This window comes from Ammospiza nelsoni, chromosome 6, assembly GCF_027579445.1.
Source record: "Ammospiza nelsoni isolate bAmmNel1 chromosome 6, bAmmNel1.pri, whole genome shotgun sequence".
NCBI classification, from domain to species: Eukaryota; Metazoa; Chordata; class Aves; order Passeriformes; family Passerellidae; genus Ammospiza; species Ammospiza nelsoni.
The window spans coordinates 63,168,489-63,195,048 of record NC_080638.1 but is presented as its reverse complement, the minus strand read 5'-3'; the positions used below and the strand labels follow the sequence as shown (position 1 = coordinate 63,195,048).

Below are 26,560 nucleotides of genomic sequence, written 5' to 3'. Positions count from 1 at the left end.
AGTAAAGGGAAGGTTGTGTGTCTGTGCCTTCAGCTGTGCCCTGGGTGCAGGAGAAGCATGGAGAGAGACTTACTTATTTATTTACAAGACCACATAGTACCAGGATAGGGAGGAATGGCTTCCCACTGCCAGAGGGCAGGGTTACATTTAGAAAAAGTTATTCCTGTGAGGGTGGGCAGGCCCTGGCACAGGGTGCCCAGAGCAGCTGTGGCTGCCCCTGGATCCCTGGCAGTGCCCAAGGCCAGGCTGGACAGGGCTGGGAGCACCCTGGGATTAGTGGAAGGTGTTATTTGTGTAAGGCTTGAAACTGGCTGGGCATTAAGATCCCTTCCAACCCAAAGCATTCCGGGATTCTGTGCCGCAGCAAGGCGTGGTGAGTGTGTGTGTGTGGTTAAACCCAGCTGGGGAGGATTTGTGACCTGCTGGCCCGGAGCCTTTGGGGGTGCGGTGCAGGGTGGCTGTCACACAGGGCTTTGCCCAGCCAGGTTCCCTGCTCAGGGCCAGACACCTCGGGCAGCCCGTGCTGAGGGAATGCGTGGGGCCAGGCTCAGCTCTGGGGGTGCCTCCTTTGTGCAGCAGCAGGGCAGGGTTTGCGGGCACCACCCTGCCCTGCCTCTCCCCTGCACACCCATCGCTTCCACCCTTCGTTCCCGTGTTTCCTGGTTGGCTGGATCTGCTGCCAGCCGTGGAGGGGAGGAGGGAATTCCTGCTGCATGCTCGGAGCTCCCCGCCCCTCCCAGCCTGCTCGGATCGCTGTGGCACCGGGAGATCAGGGCTCGTGTGCCAGCCCAGCCCGGCTGAGCGTGCCCAGGGCAGGGGAGATGCTCGGGGACCTGAGCTGTGGTGCAGGGCAGATAAGCTTCCTGCAAACCGCAGCTCTCTGGAGAGCATCCAGAGGGAATGGAGCCTGACTGCAGCCTCTGTTCGGGGCTTGGCTCTGGTGCTCTTGGTGGCAGTGTGATATGGGATGGAAACTCCAGAAAGGAGCCACACAGATATCACTGCTGGTCACACAGATCCCCTGAGAGCTGCTGATAAGCAGCCTGACACGGTGCGTACAGGGTACTCTGTTCCAAGGAACAAGCAAGTTCAGGCTTCCCATCAAGCCTCGATTTTCTCTCCTTGCTGGTTTGTTTTCCCTGCAGTAATTTGGTTTGAATGCCCTCAGAATGGCAGCACTGCCTGGCATTGGTGTTTGTGTGTGTGTGACATCTGAGCTGGGGCTGTTTTGCCTGGAGAAGAGAAAGCTCCGGGGACACCTCACTGTGGCCTTCCAGGACTTTGAAAGTGGCTTATAAAAGTGGAGAGTGACTTTGTACATGGGCAGATAGTGGTAGGACAAGGGGGAAATGATTTAAACTAAAAAAGGAGAGATTAGATTAGATATGAGGAAAAAATTCTTCTCTGTGAGGGTGAGGAGGGTGCTCAGAGCAGCTGTGGCTGCCCCTGATCCATGGCAGTGCCCAAGGCCAGGCTGGACAGGGCTTGGAGCAGCCTGGGATGGTGGGAGGTGTCCCTGCCATGGCAGGGGGTTGAACAAGATGATTTTTAAGGTCCTTTCTAACCCAAACTCTTCTGGGATTGTGATTTCAGCAGGAGAATTGGAGGCCAGGCTGCAGCTCCTGCTTTCCACAGGAAATCCTGGGATGCAGGAGAGCCTGGGAGCAGGGCTGGCAGATTGGCCTCCTCAGGCTCTCCTCAGGCTGTGTTTGCACTGATGGTGGGACAGGGCTGTGTTTCGTGCTCTGGAATGAAATGGATTTCTTGTGCAGGCTCACACCAGGACAAGGCTGGTTCCTTTGTGGCACTCAGCATTTCTGTGACCTGTTCTTCCATGGCTGAGGGAGAGCAGGCTCCAGCAAGCACTCACCAAACATTGCATAGTTAGTGGCTTGTAATTAACTCCTAGAGAAGAATAAATTAAGTCAATTACATTAGACATGTATGTGAGTCTGCACAATGTGAAATATGCTGTTTCAATTAATTAATTTAGTCCAAAGCAAGTCTTAGACCAGTAAAAGAATTCTTTGCTTTTTTTATGCTGTCTGACAGCAAATCCTGCTCTCCTTCCCCTTCCCACTTGCAGTGGCCATATGGAAAAGTGCTGTGGCTTCCACCCCACTCGGGAATGAGCTGTTATGAAATGGGGAGAAGGATCCTGTGAATTTATCCTGTGAATTTCTGAATGAGCAGCTGGAGAATTGACGTAATTGCAGAGCCGAGAGAAAGGAGGAGTCAGCTCAGAAAAGGAGCGAAAACAGGAGTGTGTTCAGCAAAGCTGAGCTCTCCTTCCTTTCCTTTTTGGCTGCAGGAGTTTTTGCCACTGCCAGGTACAGCTTCCTTCAAGGCAAAAAACTCATTTATGGCCAGACAGACCAGTTAAAATCATTGACTCCCAGTAGTGTGCAGGCATTGTATAAAATAATCCCCGGCTCTGCAGTGGGGCAGATAATCTAACAAACAGAACCTGGAAGTTTCATCACATGGAAATATGAATATAAATATGAAAAATAAAGTTTTGTCTGCAGATGGCCTACATGAAAGAAGCAGAGGTAGGGATGAAATTAGTTCAGAGATCTGCTTAATGTAATCTCTCCTTCCTGTTGTCTCCAAGGACCTGGGGAATCAACATATCCTGCACATAATGCTTTGTGTTGTGCAGACAGCCTGGTTCTCCTGGTGTTCAGGTGGTGGAAACAAGGATGTCCCCTAGGAGAACATGGCCACTAATGTGTCTCCCAAAATCTGTTCATGTCTGCTTAAAAAATTTACTCTCCTTCAGATGATGATGATTTGAAGGGACAGAACAATCCCTTCTCCTCTGCACTGGTTGTTGGTTCAGCTGCTGGAAAGAGCAGAGTGAGAAGAAGATGTGGAAGATCCCAGCCAGGCCCCAGGAGAGGGGATCTGTCCCCAGGAGAGGGGATCTGTCCCCAGGAGAGGGGCTCTGTCCCCAGCTGTCCCTGTGACAGGGCATGGCAGGGGACTCTCCTCAGCCCCCAGCTCTGGGAGGTCCATTCCGTTCTCTGATCAGGGGCATCCAAGGATTTGTGCCCATCCTGGTACTCTCTGCTGGTGCAGGATGAGTAAACACATAAATCATGGAATCCAGAATAGTTTGGGTTGGAAGGGACCTCAAAGTTCAGCCAGTGCCACCCCTGCCATGGCAGGGACACCTCCCACTGTCCCAGGGTGTCCAAACCCATCCAGCCTGGCCTTGGGCACTGCCAGGGATCCAGGGGCAGCCACAGCTGCTCTGGGCACCTGTGCCAGGGCCTGTCCACCCTCACAGCTGGGAATTTCTTCCTAAAATCTAATTAAATCTCTTCTCATTTAGTGTGAAGCCATTTGCCATTCCCTGGCTCCTGTCCCTCCATCCCTTGTCCCCAGTCCCTCTGCAGCTCTCCTGGAGCCCCTTCAGGCCCTGCCAGGGGCTCTGAGCTCTCCCTGGAGCCTTCTCCTCTCCAGGTGAGCACCCCCAGCTCTCCCAGCCTGCTCCAGAGCAGGGGGGCTCCAGCCCAAGTTCTGCTCCCACCTCCCTCTGTCTCTGTGCCCAAGGTGGGATTTGTCTGTCTGGGAAGGTGGCACAGCTGTTGCACCCTGGTGGCTGAGTTAGAGTCAGAAATATTTAAGTTTAATTTGATTTACAATTTTTTTCCTGCCCCCACCATGAGTCACATCCTATGCAAGGATCTCTCTACTCTCCTTTCTGTGCAGCTGGAAGAAGAAAATAAAAATAGGATGTGGCTTAGCTGAGCAGGGCTTTGGGAAACACCACAAGAGAGAGGAAGCATTTCCTTATCCTCTATATGGCCCTTGCAGCTTGGCTTAAAAACAACCTTTGGCATCTGGCTGTCCTTACCTGTTGGGAAATGTGTTTGGGGTGTTCCTCCTCTCAGAAATTTGAAATGAGGATTTTTTTAAATTTTCCTGGAGGCCCTTGTGCAGTGACACAGTGCTAGGAGGGATTTTAGTGCTGCAGTCTGGTGGAGAATCTGCTTTTCACACCATTTGGGACTTTTGTTTAGTTAAAAAACCTCCAAGCAATGGAAAGAAAAGATCTTTGTCTCTCAGCAAAGAAAGCTCACAGTATATGTCCAAGAGGCACCAGAAATCCCCTGGCAACCAGGCCTAATGATCCTGGTACTTCCTTGCAGGATCTTAGGAAATCACAAAAGTGCTGCTGTTATTTAAAATATGGAGTTACTGCTGGAGGCTTCTTTATAGAGAGGCCCAGAATGGGCAACTCCTGTTCCTCCTGATATTTATAACTTCTCTTTTAGTGTGTGCACACACAGTCCTTGTGCTTTGGAACAGCTCAGAGCTGGGTCCCCGAGGTCAGGGGCTGAAACAGAGACTGGGCAGGTTGAACTTGAGGCAAAACTTGGGGAAGTGACAGCCTGAGGCACAAACTGGGAAGTTTTTGTTGGAATGTGGGGGGAACTTTCCATCTGGCAGGGAGGTTTCAGTGGCTGTGGGTGAGCTGACTGGCACAGTAATCACCTTCAGCATCCCTTCCCTGTGCTGCAAAGTTTGGAAAGACCAGCAAAGGAAAAGTACTGGAGCCAGCCTGCTCTTTGCAAACCCCAGAGCTGCAGCTCTTAAAATGCATCTGGCTCCTGTGAGAGCCTCCTGCGAGCCCTGCACAGCCCAGGAGCTCCACGGGGAACTTGGCCATTTCCAAGTGGGAAAGGGGGCAGTGCTTGTGCTCTGTGTGTGCTTCCCACTTGGGAGCAGCAAAGTGGCTTTTAGCAGGATGGGTTTGTGTCTGCATGGCCTGATTCCTGCTGGCAGTGTCCTGGGGGATGCTCATGATGAGGCTGATGGCAGGAACAGCAGATTGCACTTGGAGCATCAGCTCAGGCTGCAGATGGAGCAGAAATGTGTTGCTACAGGAACAGCAGTGGCACAGGATACACAAAGGCAGCATCCTTGGGTAGAGCTGTGAGACCTTTGGACACCTCAGCTGGAGAGCTGCTTCTGTTTGGGTCAGCCTTCAGGGAGGACCAGAGGAGAGCAGAACCCTAGATAATGTGGTAGAAGGGATGATGAGAAGGCTTGGATTTCACTTTTCCAGCTGAGAAATGGCCAAAGGGAGGTGTTGTGGCAGGCCCTGTTTGTGTAGGGAGTTGCAGGGATCTGTTTTCCATGCAGGATAAAATCAAAGGGATGTGTTTTACCAAGGGAGGTTCCAGCAGGGAATGCTTTCCTGTGTGGGGCACAGGGTCAGATGACCCCAGAGAAGCATGGAGTCTCCACTGGGATATCTGAGGCCAGGTGCAGCAGATCTGCTCTGGATGGTGCCATTTTGGGGTGGATATTTGAGTTTTTGGATCTCTTAGCACCCTGTCCAGCCCCGCTGTCACTGACTGTCACTGTCACATTGTCTGGAAAAATCCCCTTGCCCAGGATTCTTCTCCTGGGAAGCTGAGAAGCCTCAGAGAAAAGGAAAACAATTCTTATCTCATTTGCTTCTCCTGTGTTGTGCTCATGTGGAATGTGTTTGGAGATTGTTTACCCACAGGTGATTGTTCCATTGGATTCTGCTGGGAGTTGTTTTCACTCAATGGCCAATTGGGGCCAAGCTGTGTCAGGGCTCTGGAGAGAGTCAGGAGTTTTCATTATTATCTTTTTAGCCTTCTGTAAGTATCCTTTCTGTATTCTTTAGTATAGCTTAGTATTCTTTAATATAATATAGTATCTTAAAATAATAAATTAGAACATGAGAATGTGGAGTCAGATGTATCATTCCTGCCTCTGGGAGCCCCACAAACACAGGATCACTGACCCCTCACAGTGCAGAGGAGGCACCAAAGCCCTCTTGCTTGTTTTCCCTGTTCCCACAGGCAGCTTTGCAGACAAGACCTACGAGTGGAGCTCTGAGGAGGAGGAGTCGGTGAGGAAGGCGGGGCCAGTGCAGGTGCTCATTGTCAAGGATGATCACTCCTTCGAGCTGGACGAGGCCGCCCTGAACCGCATCCTGCTCTCCGAGGCTGTCAGGGACAAGGAGGTGGTGGCTGTGTCCGTGGCTGGGGCTTTCAGGAAAGGCAAATCCTTCCTGATGGACTTCATGCTGCGCTACATGTACAACAAGGTAAGGCTGCAGCTCAGGGCCCTTCCCAGGCCTGCTGCTCAGGGATGAGCTGGGTTTGGTGCTTTGGGAAGGCTCAAGGCTCTCATGAGTGTGGGATTCACAGAATAAAGCAGAGCAGATCCTTCCCCAGGCAGAAGTTTCTTGTGGATTCAGCTTTGGAGCAGGAATGTTCACATCTGCTGCCCTGAATCACAGAATCATTTAGGCTGGAAGATCATTGAATCCAGCTGCTAACCCAGCATCACCCTGCTCACCACTGAACCTCATCCTCAGGTGTCTTATCTGTGTGTTTTGAACACTTCCATGGATGGGCACTCCACCACTGCCCAGGGCAGCCTGTTCCAATGTGTGACCACCCTTCCAGTGAAAAAAAAAAATTCTCCTAATATCCCACCCAAACCTTTCCTGGTGTAACATCAAAATGTTTCCTTTTTTCCTGGGAGCAGAGCCAAATTCCCACCTGGCTACCCTCTCCTGTCAGGGAGTTGTGACAGTTCCCCCTGAGCCTCCTTTTCTCCCGGCTGAGCCCCTTTCCCAGCCCCTTCAGTCTCTCCTGGTGCTCCAGCCCCTTCCCAGCTCCCTCAGCCTCTCCTGGAGCTGCAGACCTTTCCCAGCTCCCTCAGCCCCTCCTGGAGCTCCAGACCTTTCCCAGCTCCCTCAGCCCCTCCTGGAGCTGCAGACCTTTCCCAGCTCCCTCAGCCCCTCATGGTGCTCCAGACCTTTCCCAGCTCCCTCAGCCTCTCCTGGAGCTGCAGACCTTTCCCAGCTCCCTCAGCCCCTCCTGGAGCTCCAGACCTTTCCCAGCTCCCTCAGCCCCTCCTGGAGCTCCAGACCCTTCCCAGCTCCCTCAGCCTCTCCTGGAGCTCCAGACCCTTCCCAGCTCCCTCAGCCCCTCCTGGTGCTCCAGACCTTTCCCAGCTCCCTCAGCCCCTCCTGGTGCTCCAGACCTTTCCCAGCTCCGTTCCCTACCCTGGACACTCTCCAGCCCCTCCTTGTCTTTGTTGTGAGGAGCCCAAAACTGAGCCCAGGATTTGAGGTGCCTTGAGAGTGAAAGGAAAGAAAAACCTCCTTTATGGGGTTCTTAGCCCTTTTTTGCCACCTGCAGCAACTGTTTGTGTTCCTGCCTGCAGGAGGCAGTGGACTGGGTTGGGGATTACAACGAGCCCCTGACCGGGTTCTCCTGGAGGGGCGGCTCCGAGCGGGAGACGACCGGGATTCAGATCTGGAGCGAGGTGTTCCTGGTGGACAAGCCCGATGGTACCAAGGTCTGTGTGTGTCTCTGCTGCTCATTTCCCTCCTTTTCCAGTTTTTGAGACCCTCCTGCCTTGTCTTAGGTGGTTGTCCAAACCTTCCCTAAGGAAGGTTTTCAATACCGTGTCTCTGTTTAATAACAAAAGGAAGTGATATAAAAATATTTTTTTAGAGAACGTAATTTTGATAATAATTTTTAACATGGGTATCTCACAGAGCTGAAGGATGGAATGTGGTGATTTTGCATGGGAGGCATTTATGGAAGTGATGTAAAAACTTCAATGTAATTGAGAGTCTGTAGAACTGCTGGGAAGTTGTACACACCTCTGTGAAAAACACATGTTAAAGATGTGTCACAGACATCTTTTATGGAAAATCCTTTCCTTAGGATTTTTCCTCCTGAGAAGCTGAGAGGCCTCAGGAACAGAATGTAAACATTGATTATCTGCTGATGTGGAATGCAACAGGTGCATCTGGGATTGGTCTCATGTGGTTGTTTCTAATTAATAACCAATCACAGTCAGCTGGCTTGGACTTTCTGCCCAAGCCACAAACCTTTGTTATCATTCTTTGCTATTCTATTCTTAGACAGCCTTCTTTCTTCTATTCTTGTAGTATAGTTTTAATATAATATATATCATAAAATAATAAATCAGCCTTCTGAAACATGGAGTCAGATCCTCATCTCTTCCCTCAACCTGAGACCCCTGTGAACACCATCACAAAGATGGGTTTAACAAAGTGAGGTGATGTGATGTCCAAGTGTCCCTGATATGTTCTCTAAGTGTCCCTCAATTCTGGGCATCCCAGAGTTTATTTCTGTACTATTCCCAAAAATCTCGAATCTCATGTCCTTGCAAACTCCTTCCTTTCCTAGAGCAGGAGTTGTAAGGTGAAGTTTCTTCATTCAAGGTTGTCACAGTGGATTTGGAGCATCCTACCAGGAATATTTGCGTTTATCAGGAATATATGTATTTATGCACTTCAGCTCAGAGCATGGCACCCAAGTGACCCTGAGGCATTCAGGGTGTGATTCCTGACGCTGGCTGGGTGTGTTTGGGTTCAGGAGGTGCAGTTTGTGTTTGGGTTCAGGAGGTGCAGTTTGTGTTTGGGTTCGGGAGGTGCAGTTTGTGTTTGGGTTCAGGAGGTGCAGTTTGTGTTTGGGTTCGGGAGGTGCAGTTTGTGTTTGGGCTCAGAAGGTGCAGTTTGTATTTGGGTTCGGGAGGTGCAGTTTGTGTTTGGGTTCGGGAGGTGCAGTTTGTGTTTGGGTTCGGGAGGTGCAGTTTGTGTTTGGGTTCAGGAGGTGCAGTTTGTGTTTGGGTTCGGGAGGTGCAGTTTGTGTTTGGTTTCTGGTGCAGACTCAGCCGGTGTCAGAGGAGCAGAGCAGTTCCCTCAGTGCCCTGCAGAGCACTGATTTTGCTGCCTGCTGGGGTCACCCTGCTGTCAGGAGTGGCTTTTGCCGTGTCCCCAGCAGTGAGGAGGCTGAGGCAGTGAGGCCCCAGCACAGCCCCCCAGCTGCCATTGCCCCCATGGCATGTGAGGAGCTGACAGGAGCTTTGTGCCCCACAGGTTGCAGTGCTGCTGATGGACACCCAGGGCACCTTTGACAGCCAGTCCACCCTCAGGGACTCAGCCACCGTGTTTGCCCTCAGCACCATGATCAGCTCCATCCAGGTAAGAAATCTGGGCTGGAGGAGTTCAGCCCCAGGAGCTACAGAGCCTGTCAGGGCTTCCTTCCTACCACTGGTACCTTGCCCTGTCCCCATGGGGATGTCACAGCTTTGGCCACACCAGCCACGTGTTAGCCCCGAGGACAGGCTGCTCTGAGTGATCTGAAGTTGGTTTTTTATTTCAATGCAGGTTTATAACTTGTCCCAGAACGTGCAGGAGGATGATCTGCAGCACTTGCAGGTAAGAGAAGCTTTGGGGTAACCTAATTGGGCATGGAGTGACCCCAGGGAATGGCTTCCACTCCTGGAGGGCAGGGTTAGGTGGAATAAAGGAAGGAATTTCTGCCTGTGAGGCCCTGGCACAGGTTTCCCAGAGAGGCTGTGGCTGCCCCATCCCTGGGAGTGCCCAAGGCCAGCTTGGATGGGAGCTGAAGCAGCCCTGGATAGTGGAAGGTGTCCCTGCCCATGGCAGGGGTTGGAACTGGGTGGGATTTCAGGTCCATTCCCAACCCAAACCTTTTTTTTCATTCTGTGATTGTGAATTACCACTGGATGTTGCCATCTGGTGCTGCCTCAGTACAGGTGACCCTCTAAGGGTGATTCCAGCCCTGACTGTTGGGGACAAGCAGCTAATGGGATTTTTGTGACACAGGTGTCCTGCCTATTTCCTGGAATTACCTCCTGCTTTCTCTTCTGTTCAGTTGATTGATTGGTTGATTAATTAATAGGTTTTTCCAGGAGCTTAAGGAAAGGAAAGAAAAGCAAAAGTCCAGCTGAAAAAATCAGCATTTGAATACTTCTGAATTATCTCAGTCCATAAATATTATTAGCAATAACACTTCTTTAACACTGAATTTATTCAGTGCAGCTCTGATCTTTCAGTTTGGATTTTAAGCCATGACTGTTTAACAAGTTGACCCATTTTTAGGCATCTGTGAAACACATTATTGTGCCTTCAGTTAGAAATTAGAGTGCAGAGAGACTGGAGAGTCCTCAAACTTTGCTGCTAGGCTGATTTTGGAGTCTTTGCACAGCAGGGGTTTGCAGGGAAAGTACTTAGTTGTGAATTCATTTCCTTTCCTTCCTGGAGTGTTTGCAGGGAGCAGGGCTCCAGCAGCCCCTGGAGCACGAGGAGTTTCTGGTTGGTGTGAAACCAGCAGCAAGCAGCTGATCTGAGCCATTTCCCACAGATTTGGCAGGCAGCAGCTCCAGGCTGGGATCTCTCACATGAGAGCTCAGCAGGGTGATGGTTCCACAGCAGCTCCCTGTGCCTCTGGGATGTCAGCTGGGAGCCCAGAGCCTCTTTGTGTCTGGTGTTGCTCACTCATAAACATCCCCTGCTGCTCCAGGGAATCAGAGGATTCCCCCCAGGGATCACTGATCAGCTCCTGGCCCTGCCCAGACCCCACCAACCCCACCCTGGGCATCCCTGGCAGTGCTGTCCCAACCCCCCTGCAGCTCTGGCGTGCCCTGGGCAGTGCCAGCACCCTCTGGGGCAGGAACATTCCCTGAGATCCATCCTGACCCTGGGAGGAGACTCAGGGCCAGGTTTTGGGGTGTGAAATGAGGGTGCCGTGGGCTCAGAGCAGCACTGACCCCACTGTTTGTGTTTTCCAGTCCCTTACATTTCTTACTCGTGACTGGAGCTTCCCTTATGAGTTTTCCTATGGATCTGATGGTGGTGCAAGATTCTGAGGAGAGGAGCTGGCCTGGCTCAGCTCCAGCCTCCCCCTGGGTCCTGTCCCTGTCACAGAGCTCAGTGCTGCTGTCCCTGTGTCCCACAGTGCCAAACTCACTCTCCTGTCCTGTCCTTTCCTTCTCCTTCCAGCTTTTCACCGAGTATGGCCGGCTGGCCATGGAGGAGACGTTCCAGAAGCCGTTCCAGGTGAGTCCCAGCGCCCTGGGCTGCTCGTGTGTCCCGCTGCCTTCGCCACGAGGTGTCACTGCAGTTTGCAGCGTGGGAGGAGCTGGCACTGCCTGGGGATCGCTCAACTGCTCCAAGGAAGGCCTTTGTGCTTCCAAATACATCCAAAATACCTCTTTTTTTTTCCTCCCTCACCCCCTGCCTTGCCAAGAGCTCTGCCCTGTCCTGCCAGGCTTGGAAAGCAGCTTGTGTTGCTGCAGGTTTGTCAGGAACTCTGCCCAGCCTTTGTTCTGAGAGGGTTGAACTCACCTGCCCTGGGAATCCCTGCTCCTGGCCAAATGAGAGGATAAGGATTAGCAGAGCTGTGGGAAAACTCGGTGTGAGTGGGGTTTTAGCTTCAAATTAGGGACATCTGTTCATCCTTCTGCTCCCCAGCCTGGGAAAAGCTGGTGGTAAAATAAAGAGAGAGCATTGGGCATTCACAGTAGGTGAGGTTGGTTCCTGTTTTTAGAGACACAGAAATGTTTTGATTAGGAAGTTCACAAACCCTCACCCAACCTAAAATAATACCCAGCAGAGAACAAAGCATGCTGTAGAAATCCAGAGAGTAATTGGGAATGAGTTACAGCTATTTTACGTTTGCTTTCCCACATAAAAAGAGAATTGTTGTCCTGGAAGGACTTGAGGGGTTTATAAGGTGTCTGTGGTCAGGAAGTGGAAATAAAATTAAAAAGTTAAAAAATACAACAAATGGACAAATTGAGATTTTTCAGGTGTATTGGATTCTGTTGTGATAAATGGTAAAAATATATGACAGGCAAGAGCCTGAAGAATGTTGTAACATAGTACAGCAAAAAGCCAGACATTAAATAAATATTCCTGCTCCTTATTTAAATACTGGGGGCTAATGTAGCCAAATATTCCAGTGAAACTGAGATACTTCCCACTCCATCAGTGAAAAGGAGGCTGTGAGGGGAGACTTAAACATGCTTAACTCATTAGGGCTGGATAAGAGGCTCTGATTTTCCCAAACACTGTAAATGCTGTCAAGGCACAGTTTGTGGATGGAGAGTCTTGTCAAACAATCCCATTATCAGTTTTTGAAAGAGCTGGGCTGATAAAGGTAACTCTCACCATGATCCATTGCCTTCTGTCAGCCTTATCTCTCCAGGATGCTGATGGAAAGCAAATGAAGTCAGCATTGTCTGGTTTAATCCATAGTTAATGGATTAAAAACTCATTAACTGATAGATGCCCGAGCACGCTGAACTAATTGGAACTAATTGTGGGGAATCATCATCCTTCAGAAGTGTTTCCTTGGGATCCCCCCAGGCTCAATGTCATCTTCATGAATGATCAGGGGGAAATGATCAAACTGGGAACCCTTGTGGGTGTGACAGATGTGGCAGAGGGGTCAGTGGTGCTGTGGCCAGGTGAGAAATGATCTCCTGTCTGCATCCAGCATGGGCTGCTTCCTGCAGAACCTGTTTGGAATGTGGCAGGGTGGATGGGAAAGCAGGAAAAAAGGAGGATGAGGAGGTGCTGGCAGAGTTTTTCCAGAGCAGCTGTGGCTGCCCCTTGATCCCTGAGAGTGTCCAAGACCAGGCTGGACAGGGCTTGGAGCCACCTGGGATGGTGCAGGTGTCCCTGCCATGGCACTTTTAAGGTCCCTTCCAGCCCAAACCATCCTGGGATTCTCCAAGTTGCGATGGTGAATAAATGCAGTGGCACTGATCCTGCTGGAAGGGAAGGGAAATGAGACTTGGCAGTGGAAAATTCACATTTCCCTTTGTCTCCCTCCTCTCCTCACACTGAGGAGCCCTCACCAGAGGCAGGCCCTGAAAGTGGAGCCTTCTCAAAGGCAGTGGTAAGCACAGCCTGTCTGGAACAATTTTACTTCAGGAAAAAAAAAAAAAAAATCCAAATTCAAGGCATGCATCATGTGTTTGTGGAAAAGTCCTAAGCATGGGCATGTCTCTGAAGCATCTCTGGTGTTTGAGAACAGCATGTCCTGAACCAGCTCACTGGGTGCACTCACTGTGGCTTCTCCTGCAGTTCAAAAAGGCCAACTCACTGTTCTCTCCTCTTTTTTTAACTTTTTCTGATGTTTTATGAAAGAGAAATAGCAAGAATATTTCCCCTCCCTCCATTAGATTTTTGTTCTAAACATAGATAAACTTTAGGGAAATTCCAGTGAAATGGGTTCCACTTGCTGAGCTGTTTATCCCTGTTCCTGAGAGGAACTCTGGCACCTCTGCCAGGCCCTCCTGGGCTTTGGCATTCAGGATTTCCCCCTCCAAACCCTTTATTTCCTACATGGGATCTTGTACAGATGAAGCAGTGGAGACCTCATTTTTTTCTGAAAACTTAATTTTTTTTTGAAGATTCAAAGTTGACCGTTCTGGTATTTATTTATTTATTGCCCAGGAACTTTGAATGCCTCAATAAAGATTACAAAAGCCAATGATTTCTTATTCACCCTCATTCCTCTGCATCTGCTTCTCATTAAAAGTCTGTCTGGAAGACTGCCCAGTGAAAAAGGCTGAAAAAATGAGCCTGTAGAATTCCCATAGGATGGAACTAAATGTGGCTGGGATTAGGGAGCTTGCTGCCTTTTGTCCTGGTTAGCAGCAATCCCTTTTCTTGGGCACTTTGGGTGATTGATGTTCTCCCAGCCAGGGACTCAAACTGGTGCAGAAATTTGGGGCTGGGACAGTGGGGTGATCTCAGTCCCTGCACCTGGGACCTCTCATTTCCACCAGGAAAGGTGGGAGATGCTGCTGGGGCTGGGAGGAGACTCAGGGCCAGGTTTTGGTGTGTGAAATGAGGGTGCTGTGGGCTCAGAGCAGCACTGACCCCATTGTTTGTGTTTTCCAGTCCCTCATATTCCTTGTTCGTGACTGGAGCTTCCCTTATGAATTCTCCTATGGATCTGATGGGGGTGCAAGGTTTTTGGAGAAGCGACTGAAGGTATGTTTTGCCTGCTCTGGGTTCTGGATAGTGGAAGGGATGATCTTCAAGGCCCTTTCCACCCTGATCCACTCTGTGATTCCATGATTTTCCTGTTCAGCTTCATGGCCTCAGCCCTGGAGGTCAGCTGTGAGCTGCAGTGCAGGTTATGGTCACACCCAGAGCCTTAAAATGCCACAAGGGGCATTTGGGGAGGGTGGATTTCCCAGAGGAGCCATTTGGGGAGGGGGAATTTCCAGAGGAGGCATTTGGGGAGGGTGAATTTCCAGAGGAGCCATTTGGGGAGGGGGAATTTCCAGAGGAGCCATTTGGGGAGGGTGGATTTCCCAGAGGAGCCATTTGGGGAGGGGGAATTTCCTGGCCATGTTCAGGGTTCTGCCCAAGCCCAGCTCCCTGGAACTCTCTGGGAGAGCCCAAAGCAGTGGGAGTCAGCAGATTCCCAAGAGACTGGGAATGATGCTTTAGTAATTAGGGAGTTGGACAATCAAAATGATGGGCAAGGGCTGCTTGGGATCAGTCAGGAAATGCATGGCTGATCTGGTAGTGGAGAGACCTAATTATATGTGAGACAAGCAAGGCCCTGGTGGGAAATCCCAAATGTTTTTGTGTTCCAGTCATCCATGGCCACGTGCAATTCCCAGATGATGGTAACGTGCTCCAGGGCATGTGGGCAGAGATACTCCAGTTCCTTCTCTTTGTCCTCATGCCTGTGGAATCCTCTCCTTTCCCCCACAGTGTGGAGTACCCTGTGCTCCTGCCAGCTTTATCCCAGTATTCCTATCAGAAGGAAACTCAAACTGTGGGAAGTAGATGGGCAGCACCAGCTCTTCTCTCTGGTGACCACTGGCAGAACCTGAGGGAAGAGCTGGAGCTGTGCCAGGGGAGTGTAACTGGATATTAGGGAAGGGTTCTTCATCCAGAGGGTGCCCCAGGGAATGGTGACATTCCCGAGGCTGCCCGAGCTCCAGGAGCTGCCAGGGATGCCCAGGGTGGGATTGCTGGGGAGTCTCTGCAGGGCTGGGCTCTGCTCCTTGTGGGCACATCCAGCTGAGGATATTCTGTGCTTCCCTGTCTCCACAGGTGTCAGGCAACCAGCACGAGGAGCTGCAGAATGTCAGGAAGCACATCCACTCCTGCTTCACCAAAATCTCCTGCTTCCTCTTACCCCACCCCGGCCTCAAAGTCGCCACCAACCCCAATTTCGATGGAAAACTCAAAGGTACAAAGGCAGAGCTCTGCTTTCTACCCTGATTCCTTGGAAACCCTGGCAGACTGTCCTGATTGTTCCTGAAACCCCCAAAAGTGTTTTCCATGAAAAACCTCCTGGGAGAGCAGTTGGATCCCCCTCCCAGTGCTGTTCACACTCCCTTCTGCTTCTCCCCAGTGCAGCAGACCAATGTGGAGGGAGAAAAGGTTGCTATACCAGTGACAGGAATACTGGGAAGGGCAGGGATGACTCTGGATGTTTGTGGATGTGGTGTTAAAGCTGCAGGAAATTCCTGTGCCTCACCTGCACAGGCAGAGCCTGCTTGCTGCAAGGCTGCTGCCTGTGCTGGGTGAAAGGCTGGTTCCACAAGCTCTCAGAACAGTTATTTCCCTTTGAAAAGCTTTCCAGGGAATATTTAATCTGCCTTGACTTATCTGATCAGTGGTTTCCCTACAGGGCAGGCTTGGTTCAGCAGGTTAAAAACAAGAGAGAAGGAGAAGAGAGCTGTGGTGAGATTCTCCACCCCAAAAGGAGCCACATGCTGGGGATATTTTTAGGTGTTTGTTGTAAGCTCCTCACCAGCGTGGCTGGTTCCAGGCTGCTGCAATCTTAGCAATAAAGTGGACCATTAACTACTAAAATTAAATTAGCAAGCAAAGATGTGAGTTTTCCCCTGGTTTTGTCTGGCTCAGACTTGCTCTGTGCAGAGCAGGAGGGACAGCAAGGCAGCAGGAGGGAGATGTGCTGGGGGAAACTGAGCTGAGCCCTGGAGCTCCCCCTTCATCTCAGGTGCTGAGAGTGTGGAACAATTGCTGTGTGCAGACAGGAGCTGTCAGCAGCTGCTTGACACAATTTTCTTGTTGCCTCAGAGCTCTACTCAGCTTTTTGTGCTCTGGTGGAAAAAATGTGGGGGATTTTCCCTGCTTTCCAAATTCCTGGCTGTTGCATTGATTTTTTTTCTGCCTTCAGTCCTATACAGTTGAATTTAATGGAAACACCAAAAACCCCACCTGAGAGCTTTGTCCAAATCCCCCTGGAGCTCTGGGCAGCCTTGGGGTTGTGCCCATTCCCAGTTCCTTCCACCCTCTGGGAGAAGGACCTTCCATGGCAGGGGACTGGAACATGATGGTCTTTAATGTCCTTTCCAACCCAAACTATTCTGGGACTCTGTGATGCCTCTTTTTTTCCTTTTTTTTCCCCAGAAATAGATGATGAGTTCATCAAGAACTTGAAGATTTTGATTCCTTGGCTCCTTAGTCCTGAGAACCTGGATGTTAAGGAGATCAATGGCAACCACATCACCTGTCGAGGCCTTGTGGAGTATTTTAAGGTATTTATTTCAGAAAAAGTGGATTTATTCCTGTTAAAGGGGAAAGCAGCAGCAGGCAGGAGCAGTGACAGTCCTGACTCACTGCAGCAGAGGGCAAACACCTCATGGTCATTTATTTGACCACACAACAAGCCCAGAGAGTGGGAGGAGCTGTTTCCCTTTCCTGGAGAATTGAGGGCTGGAGGGGGATAAGCTGAGGGCTGTATTCCAGTTGCCTTTGGAAAAAGCTTATTTTTGTTGTCATGGCTACTGGGACATTTCCATGAGAGACATTGGTGAGTAATTCTCACCACCCACTCCCAGGGCTACCTTGGCTCCTTCTCCTGCAGGGAAGGGACAGAGGTAGGTGCAGATCCTTTGGGAGGGACACTGGGAGTGAGAGGAGGAGGGAGAGCTCCAGTGACTGACCCAAGGAGTGGCATTATCTGACCAAAGCCATCTTGTGCTGGAGCATCCTCCTCTTCCCTGCCTCTGAATCCTGTCTGGAGCTTGGTGGGGGTGGCTGCTGTAGCTCCTGTGTGCTGCATTCCACATGATTCCCTTTTCCCTGCTCTTTTCCAGGCCTACATCAAGATCTACCAAGGGGAGGAGCTGCCACACCCCAAGTCCATGCTGCAGGTAGGTGTGAGTGGGAGCTGTGGGAATTCCTGCTCTGGAATTGCCAATAATTCCCAGGAATTGGCAGAGGTGTCCAGCACAGTGGGGCTGCTGGGACTTTATTCCAAATGCCTCAGTGTAACCACCCAAGGGAAGAGTTTGGCATCAGGAGCCTGACCTGGCTGAGCAATCCCAGCTGGGATGGGCTCTGGGGAGTTGCTGGCTGCACACAGCCCCAGCCAGCTCAGCTGAATGTGTCCCTGCAGGTGAATGGCATCCTAGGGGCCACACAGGGAGGGGACACATGGAGGTGGCTGCCAGAGCCAGCTGGGAGTGCAGCTGGAGCTGTTTATTTGTGGCTGAGCCTTTTATCTCTTTCCTTGCTGCTTCCCACAGCTGAAGCCAGAGTTTTTGTAGCTCTGGCTTGGAGGGGAGGAATCCTCTCTTCATGCAGGATGTGTGAATATGGGATGAGCTTATTTGGGGTTGGTTGGAGGCTGATTCTGGGTGCCACACACATGTCCTGGCTGTGTCACTTGCACAGCTTAGCCCTGCCCTTCTGCACCTAAATGTTTTGTCCCTTCTGCCCTTACAGGCCACAGCAGAAGCCAACAATTTAGCAGCAGTTGCCACTGCCAAAGACACCTACAGCAGGAGGATGGAAGAGGTGGGTGGTGATGAGTGTGCCCCTTCCTGCCCCTGTGTCCTGGCTCTCCTGTCTTAGATTTATGGAATCCCAGAAGGGTTTGGGTTGGAAGGGACCTTAAAGCCCACCCAGTGCCACCCCTGCCATGGCAGGGACACCTCCCACTGTCCCAGGGTGCTCCAAGCCTTGGGCACTGCCAGGGATCCAGGGGCAGCCACAGCTGCTCTGGGCACCCTGTGCCAGGGCCTGCCCACCCTCACAGCCAGGAATTCCTTCCCAAACCCTAACCCCTAGTCCCTAACCCTAATTTTAGATTTTTCCTGTGTCAACAGTGATGTTTCAGGAATGATTTCTGTGTATAAGGAGTGACATTTCAGGGATGATTCCACTGTGTCGAGAGTGGTTTCAGCATGTCATGAGTGACAGTTCAGGAGTGATTTTCCCATTTTATTTCCCTGATTTTATTAGGAGTGCCATTTCAGGAGTGATTTCACTGTGTCAGCAGTGATGTTTCAGGAGGGATTTCTGTGTATAAGGAGCGACATGCCAGGGGTGATTTCCCTGTTTCAGCAGTGATTTTCCTGTGTCACAAGTGCCATTTCAGGAGTGATTTTCTCGTGTTAGGAGTGACATTTCAGGGATGATTTCACCATTTCAAGAGTGATTTCCCTGTGTTAGCAGTGGCATTTCAGGAGTGATTTCTGTGTATAAGGGATGATTTTCCTGTGTCAGAAATGCCATTTCAGGAGTGATTTCCCTGTGTCAGAAATGCCATTTCAGGAGTGATTTCCCTGTGTCAGCAGTGATGTTTCAGGAGTGATTTCCATGTATAAGCAGTGACACCTCAGTGATGATTTCCCTTTATCAACAGTGACATCTCAGTGATGCCAGCAGTAATTTCCCTGTATCAGCAGTGCCATTTCTGGGATGATTTCCCTGTGCCAGTAGTGATTCCCTGTGTCAGGTTTGATTTCCCTGTGTTATCAGTGCCATGTCAGGGATGACTTCCCTGTGTCAGGGATGATTTCCCTGTATCAGCAGTGCCATCTCAGGGATGATTTCCCTGTATCAGCAGTGATTTCTATGTATAAGCATTGACATCTCAGTCATGATTTCCCTGTATCAACAATGACATTTCAGTGATGATTTCCCCATGTCAGGGTGATTCCCCTGTGCCAGCAGTGATATCTCAGTGATGATTTCCCTCTATCAGCAGTGCCATGTGAGGGGTGATTTCCCTGTGCCAGCAGTGATTTCCCTGTATCAGGGATGATTTCCCTGTGCCATCAGTGCCATGTCAGAGATGATTTCCCTGTGTCAGCAGTGCCATCTCAGGGATAATTTCCCCATACCAGCAGTGATTTCCGTGCACCAGCAGTGCCATCCTGGCAGTGCCATGTCAGAGATGATTTCCCTGTGTCAGAGATGATTTCCCTGTATCAACAGTGACATCAGTGATGATTTCCCTGTGCCAGCAGTGATTTCCCTGTGCTATCAGTGCCATCTCAGTGATGATTTCCCTGTGTCAGCAGTGCCATTTCAGGAGTGATTTTCCTATGTCAGGGGTGATTTCCCTGTATTAACAGTGACATCTCAGTGATGATTTCCCTGTATCAGCAGTAACATGTGAGGGATGATTTCCCCATGCCAGCATTGCCATCCCAGCAGTGCCATTTCAGTGATGATTTCCCCATGTCAGTGATGATTTCCCCGTGTCAGGGATGATTTCCCCATCTCAGTGATGATTTCCCTATCTCAGTGATGGTTTCCCTATCTCAGTGATGGTTTCCCTATCTCAGTGATGGTTTCCCTATCTCAGTGATGATTTCCCAATGTCAGGGATGGTTTCCCAATGTCAGGGATGGTTTCCCTGTGTCAGCGATGATTTCCCCGTGTCAGTGATGATTTCCCAGTGTCAGGGATGATTTCCCTGTATCAGTGATGGTTTCCCTATCTCAGTGATGATTTCCCAGTGTCAGGGATGATTTCCCCATGTCAGTGATGGTTTCCCTATCTCAGTGATGGTTTCCCAATCTCAGGGATGATTTCCTTATCTCAGGGATGATTTCCCCGTGTCAGTGATTGATGATTTCCCAGTGTCAGGGATGATTTCCCCATCTCGGTGATGATTTCCCAGTGTCAGGGATGGTTTCCCTATCTCAGTGATGATTTCCCAGTGTCAGGGATGATTTCCCCATGTCAGTGATGATTTCCCAGTGTCAGGGATGATTTCCCCATCTCAGTGATGATTTCCCCATGTCAGGGATGATTTCCCAGTGTCAGGGATGATTTCCCCATGTCAGGGATGATTTCCCAGTGTCAGTGATGATTTCCCAGTGTCAGGGATGATTTCCCCATCTCAGTGATGATTTCCCCATGTCAGGGATGATTTCCCCATGTCAGGGATGATTTCCCCATGTCAGGGATGATTTCCCAGTGTCAGGGATGATTTCCCCATCTCAGTGATGATTTCCCCATGTCAGGGATGATTTCCCAGTGTCAGGGATGATTTCCCCATCTCGGTGATGATTTCCCAGTGTCAGGGATGATTTCCCCATGTCAGGGATGATTTCCCAGTGTCAGTGATGATTTCCCAGTGTCAGGGATGATTTCCCCATGTCAGGGATGATTTCCCAGTGTCAGTGATGATTTCCCAGTGTCAGGGATGATTTCCCCATCTCGGTGATGATTTCCCCATGTCAGGGATGATTTCCCAGTGTCAGGGATGATTTCCCCATCTCGGTGATGATTTCCCAGTGTCAGGGATGGTTCCCCCATCTCAGCAATGATTCCCAGAGCCGCCCCCTCAGTCCCTCCGTCCCTGCCCGTGTTCCCGCAGGTGTGCGGGGGGGACAAGCCCTTCCTGGCGCCCAGCGACCTGCAGGCGCGGCACTCGGAGCTGCGGGAGGAGGCGGTGCGGCTGTTCCGCGGCGTCAAGAAGATGGGAGGGGAGGAGTTCAGCCGGCGCTACCTGCAGCAGCTGGAGGCCGAGATCGACGAGCTCTACATCCAGTACATCAAGCACAACGACAGCAAGAACATCTTCCACGCCGCCCGCACCCCGGCCACGCTCTTCGTCGTCATCTTCATCACCTACGTGCTGGCCGGCGTCACCGGCTTCATTGGCTTGGACATCATAGCCAGCCTGTGCAACATGATCCTGGGCTTGACACTTATCACACTCTGTACCTGGGCTTATATCAGATACTCTGGGGAGTACAGAGAACTGGGAGCTGTAATAGACCAAGTGGCTGCAGCCTTGTGGGACCAGGTAGGATAAAGAGCTTTTGATTTCCAAAAAATCACACCAAAAGTGGCCTCCCTGCGCCCTGCTGGGTTGGTTGGGTTTTTAAGCATTGAGTTTCCTGGGGGTTTTCCTCCCCCTTTGAGATGGTTTTGGTTTTTAGGGTTGTTAGATCAGTGCAGGGGCACCTTCCCAGTTTTAATTGAAGTTTTTATCTGTTCCTTAGAGCTTCCAGATGGGGAGAGCAGGGGCAGAGGAGTTGTTGCAGATGAGTTTGTGCAGTTTGTTGTAAGGGGGAGCTCACAGGGCTGCCCAGTGGCTGCAGCACAGGGGGGTGAGCGAGGCTGGAGCTGTCCCTGAGCCCCCAGTTCTGTGCAGTGTGGAAAACAAGCTTGTGTAGAGCTGAGAAAACTCCCAGCAAGCTCTTTGGTTCTGCCTCTTTCTTTCCTCCAGCTGCGGTTTTGTGGGGCCCTGTGGGGTTGGGCAGCTCTGGGGGAGGATCCTGCTGTGTGTGCTTGGTGTGTGCATGGCTGTGGCTGTCAGAGAGGAGCAGCCAGGGCTCTGTCCTGCTTCAGGGCTGGGGTTTGGGCTGTGCCTGCTTCAGGGCAGGGCTTTGGGCTGTGCCTGCTTCAGGGCAGGGGTTTGGGCTGTCCCTCCTTCAGGGCAGGGCTTTGGGCTGTGCCTGCTTCAGGGCAGGGGTTTGGGCTCTTCTCTGCTTCAGGGCAGGGGTTTGGGCTGTGCCTGCTTCAGGGCAGGGGTTTGGGCTGTGCCTGCTTCAGAGCAGGGCTTTGGGCTCTTCTCTGCTTCAGGGCTGGGGTTTGGGCTGTGCCTGCTTCAGGGCAGGGCTTTGGGCTCTTCTCTGCTTCAGAGCAGGGGTTTGGGCTGTCCCTGCTTCAGGGCAGGGGTTTGGGCTGTCCCTGCTTCAGGAGAGGGGTTTGGGCTCTCCCAGCTCTGCCAGAGGTCGAGGCCAGATCTTGGCTGTGCCAGTTTTGGCACCAGACCCTGATTTCCCACTGCAGGAAAGGGAAAGCCCACAGAGACTCCCCCTGAGCCCTGCTGCCCATCCAGGGGCACACTCCCACAGGCTGCAGTGCCCTCCTGCTCTTCCCCTGCAGAGCTGGAGCAGCTCCTGGATCCCCCAGGAGCCATGCCAGCCCTGAGTTCTGGCAGGGAGGGCCCTTCTCCTCCACCAGAGAGGTTTTCATGGGAAACAGGCACATTCCTGCTCCCCATGCAGCTTTGGGGCAAAGAGAGGCAGCACTGAGTGATGTTCCTCCATCCCAGAGCTGGCCAGTGGTGCTGTCCCAGCTGGGTTCATCCTGTCCCCAGCCCCCAAGTGTCCCTTTGCCCAGGGACCCTGCCCAGGAGCCTTTGGGATGTGCTGGAATGTTCCATCCCAGGGCAGGAGCAATGGGAATTCAGCAGGAACAGGAGCCAGGCAGCAGAAGGTGCTGCCCCATTGCACCACATCCAGCTGGGGGAAAGCAAACAGGGAAAGTGCCTGGAGCTGTCCTGGCTCCCACAGGCCCTGGGGCTTCCCAAGAAAAGGGAAGGTGCTCCCAGGAAGGGTTTGTGGCACAGGGGAGCTGCTGTGACCCTGGCAGTGGGAGCAGAGCAGGGATTTGGGGTGAGCAGCCCCGGGATGAGCTGCCATGGACACTGAGATCCACAGAGCTGTTTCTCTCTCTTTCTGTCCCCCTTGCCCTGCCTCTCCCAGGGAAGCACCAACGAGGTAAGTGGCTCCTGCTCCCTGCATGCTGCCAGCCCTGGCCCCGAGAGCTCCCTGGGGCTGCTGGGGATGGATGGGAGCCAGAGGGCTCGGGCAGCAGCTCTGGGGCTGGGGAGGGTGTGGGTGTGGGCACTGCCCTGCAGGAGCCGGGTGGGACAGAGATCTGGCTGGGGATGGCAGGGCACGACTGGGATTTTCAGCTTTGTCCCATCAGCTGTTTGCAATTCTCCTGTTGTGCCCGGAGGTCAGACCCAACCCCAAGCCCAGATTGTCGTGGTGCAGGCAGGGAGAGCTGGGGAGCCCCCAGGGCTGGGCAGGCCTCTCAGTGCTGCTGGAATTGCTGGGGGTGCTGTTTGTGGGGAAAACCAGCCCGTGCACAGAGGGCGCAGAGTTCATCATCCCCAGCACCCCCTGGGGCACAGGCAATGGAATCCTGCTCTGAGGGGAAATGCTCCTGCCCAGCCCTCCAGGAACAGGAAAACCTGGATGGGACAGGGACATCGTGCCCCACTCAGTGAGACCCTGAGAGCTGCCTGCAGCAGGAGGGGCTGGAGCTGCTGGAACAGGGACAGAGGAGCCACAGGAGCCAGGCTGGGAGAGCTGGGGGTGCTCCCCTGCAGAGGGAGAGCTCAGAGCCCCTGGCAGGGCCTGAAGGGCTCCAGGAGAGCTGCAGAGGGACTGGGGACAAGGCATGGAGGGACAGGAGCCAGGGAATGGCTCCCAGTGCCAGAGGGCAGGGATGGGTGGGAGATTGGGAACTGGGAATTCCTGGCTGGGCTGGGATTGCCAGAGCAGCTGTGGCTGCCCCTGGATCCCTGGCAGTGCCCAAGGGCCAGGCTGGGCACTGGGAGCCTGGGACAGTGGGAGGTGTCCCTGCTCATTCCAGGGGCATTGGAACTAAATTTAGGTTTTTAGGGGTCTCTTCCAGGCCAGTCCATTCTGGGACTCTGGGACTCTGTGTGTGCCCAGCTCAGCTCCCTGTGCTCCTCCTGCCCAGCCCTGCAGGGTCCCAGTGGGAGCTTCTGGAATGTTCCTGGGGCAGAGCCTCACCAGGATCTGGTTAAACGAAAAAAAAAAAAGCCAAACTTCGTGCACATGGGCATTACTTATTGCAGCTCTGGGTCCCAGAGCCTCCCCAGCTGGCCCAGACATTTCCATGTTTCACTGTGTCCTCAAAGTGGCAGTGCCACCTCCTGAGCCCCTGAGTTCTGGGGCAGTTCCTTTAGAGGAAATTGAAGCTGTTAAAAACCATCCCATCCCAATCCCCATCCCATGCCAATCCCAATCCCAATCCCATCCCAATTCCCATCCCAATTCCCATGCCAATCCCATCCCAATCCCATCCCAATCCCATCCCATTGATCCCAATCCCATCCCATTGATCCCATCCCCTCCCTCCCAGCAGCCAGGGCGGTTCCTCAGGGGTACAGGGGGCAGAGCACAGGATTTGCTGTGGATGAGGTGTTGAACAAACCCTGCCATGTAAAATTGGGACTGGTTTGGAATCACAAAACCCCTAAAACAGCACAAAATGCTGCAGGGTCACCTGGATGGGGCTTGAAGGTGAATTGTCAGGAAAGACAAGCAGAGAAGTTGTGTGAAGTCTCTTCTGCCTCTCCGCTGTGTTCCCAAACAATCCCAAACCACCCCTTCTGTTCCCAAAATCCCATTTGGGATGGGATCAGCATCCCCTTGGACACCTCTGGAGGCTCCTCATCCTCACCCTCCTCCTCCTCACTGCCCCTTCAGCCTCTCCTGCTCCATTCACCCCCTGAGCACACAGAACTCCTCACCCTGGCCGTGTGTGGGGTCCTGGTGCCCCTTCCCAGCCCTCCCAGAGCTGATCCCGGTTTGCCAGCACTCCCAGCAGGAGCTGAGGGGTTGGGGTTGGTTTATTCCACCCCAATTCCGTTTGAAACGGCCATGTCAGAGCTGTGACAGTCGGTGACACCAAGTCCTGAGCTGTGTCCTGGCACCTCCTGTGCCATTTGCCGTGGGATGAAGGTGAGGAGGAGGCAGGGAGGAACACGAGGGTGTCACCCACTGTCACCTCATGGGGTCAGATGTCACCTGGCCCTGTCGGTTCCATGTGGGAATTGCAGCCCCACAGCTGCTCCTGCCTGTTCTGAGCCTGGCCTGGCCCCAGGACAAACAGAAAATGATAAAATCAGAAGGAAAATGGTAAAATCAGAAAGAAAAAATCCCCATCATCTGCAGGAAGATGATGGGGACAAGGACCAGAGCCACCCCTGTGCCACCCCCAGCCCTGGGGCTGAGGCAGTTACGGAGCAAAGGCTGAAGCTGCAGGAGCCAAAACAGGGAAAAAAACCCAAAGGCCCCACTCATGGTCCAAATGAAGGATTGATAGAGCTTGGGGGACATGAGGTGCTTGGAAAATTGGAAAATCTGGTGCACAGAACGCACAGGGGGTTGGGATGGATCAGGATTCCCTGGGATTGGAATTCCCTGGGATCGGGATTCCTTGGGTTTGGGACTCCCTGGGATAGGGGTTCCATGGGTTTGGGATTCTCTGGGTTTGGGATTCCCTGGGATGGGGGTTCCATAGGTTTGGGATTCTCTGGGATTGGCATTCCCCAGGATTGGAATTCCCTGGGTTTGGGATTCCCTGGGATCAGGATCCTGTAGGTTTGGGATTCTCTGGGATTGGAATTCCTGGGTTTGGGATTCCCTCAGATCAGAATTCCCTGGGATAGGGGTTCCCCACGTTTGGGATTTGCTGGGTTTGGAATTCCCTGGGATTGATATTCCCTGGGTTTGGGATTCCCGGCGATCCGGATTCCCCGGGATTGGGGTTCCCTGGGTTCAGGGTTCCCTGGGCTCGGCATTCCCCGTGTCTGGGATTCCCCAGTGGGAAGGAGCCGCTCAGCGGGTGCCGTCTCTCCGCAGGCCTTGTACAAGCTGTACAGCGCGGCCGCCACGCACAGACACCTGTACCAGCACGCCTTCCCCGCGCCCCGCAGCGAGCCCGGCCCGCCCGCCGACAGGAAGCAGCTCTAGGAGCGGCCCCGCTGGGCCCCGCTGGGCCCCGCTGGGTCCCGCTGGGTCCCGATGGGCCCCGCTGGGTCCCGCTGGGTCCCGCTGGGTCCCGATGGGTCCCGCTGGGTCCCGCTGGGCCCCGATGGGTCCCGATGGGTCCCGATGGGTCCCGGTGCCCCCGGTGCCGCCCGGCCGGGGCTCCCCGGGATCGCCGCCCCCGCCCGTGTCCGTCCCCAGCCCGCCGGGAGCGGGGCCAGCACGGGTGTCCCTGTCCCCGTCCCTGTGTACAGACGGCGCTGCCGCAGCCCCGAGCTTTGGTCCGTCATTGCCAGCGACTCCCAGCTCGTTTATGAAGCCTTATTTCCCCCTTCTTAATTAGTCACCACCGAGGAAACGATAATTGACGTGATACCGCAACTAAAATGGCCGGAGCTTGTCCAAAAGGCAGTTTATTTCAGGTACTTGAAGAAGTTCTAACATGTAACCGCGTTTGTTTCCTTCGTTTAACTGTTTAATGCCATGAACATAATGGAAGTGTTAACTTGCTTTATCAGACACTGTTAAGGGCACTTGCTGTGGTCTGTTAAGGGTGCTGTGAGGAACCGTTTCTGTTTGTCTGCACAAAGTGTCACTTTGTAGCTGTTCTGGAGGAAGTTTCTCTGTATTTCTGTACATATTTATCCATGATAGTGCATAGGATGTGTGGTACAGTTCTATTCTTTTATTGTCAAGACTATTAAAGTTTGCTTTTGGTTCCTAAGAAATTGGTTCTACAGTGAAATTATTTATTACCTCAGCAAGAGCTTCTCCTCTGGGTTTTTTCACATGTTTGGTTTGATTTGGGATTTCAGGGTTGGTCTTTTGAGGGTCATTGATCCACTGACAGACCCAGAGCTCGGTGCCACCAAGAGCTTCAATCATGGGGCTTTTCCTGCTGCTGAGAATGGTTTATCTGAAGTTG

The 26,560-nt window shown here is 52.3% G+C and overlaps 1 protein-coding gene across 3 annotated transcripts in view; it reads left to right on the top strand.

Moving 5' to 3' along the window:
* The window catches only part of ATL1 (atlastin GTPase 1), a 32,332-nt gene extending 5,969 nt beyond the window's left edge, over positions 1-26,363 (top strand). For 2 of the 3 annotated variants that reach the window (XM_059473544.1, XM_059473546.1), the window contains exons 2-14: positions 5,847-6,094; positions 7,225-7,359; positions 8,915-9,019; positions 9,206-9,256; positions 10,844-10,900; positions 13,757-13,849; positions 14,930-15,068; positions 16,259-16,386; positions 16,948-17,004; positions 17,579-17,650; positions 20,469-20,900; positions 22,591-22,605; positions 25,510-26,363. In XM_059473544.1, coding sequence (XP_059329527.1) covers positions 5,847-6,094; positions 7,225-7,359; positions 8,915-9,019; positions 9,206-9,256; positions 10,844-10,900; positions 13,757-13,849; positions 14,930-15,068; positions 16,259-16,386; positions 16,948-17,004; positions 17,579-17,650; positions 20,469-20,900; positions 22,591-22,605; positions 25,510-25,620 — 1,643 coding nt within the window. In that variant the 3' untranslated portion in view covers positions 25,621-26,363. The remainder of the gene's footprint in view (positions 1-5,846; positions 6,095-7,224; positions 7,360-8,914; positions 9,020-9,205; positions 9,257-10,843; positions 10,901-13,756; positions 13,850-14,929; positions 15,069-16,258; positions 16,387-16,947; positions 17,005-17,578; positions 17,651-20,468; positions 20,901-22,590; positions 22,606-25,509) is intronic. The other variant, XM_059473545.1, reaches the window with a different exon arrangement.
* Positions 26,364-26,560: the final 197 nt, after the last annotated feature.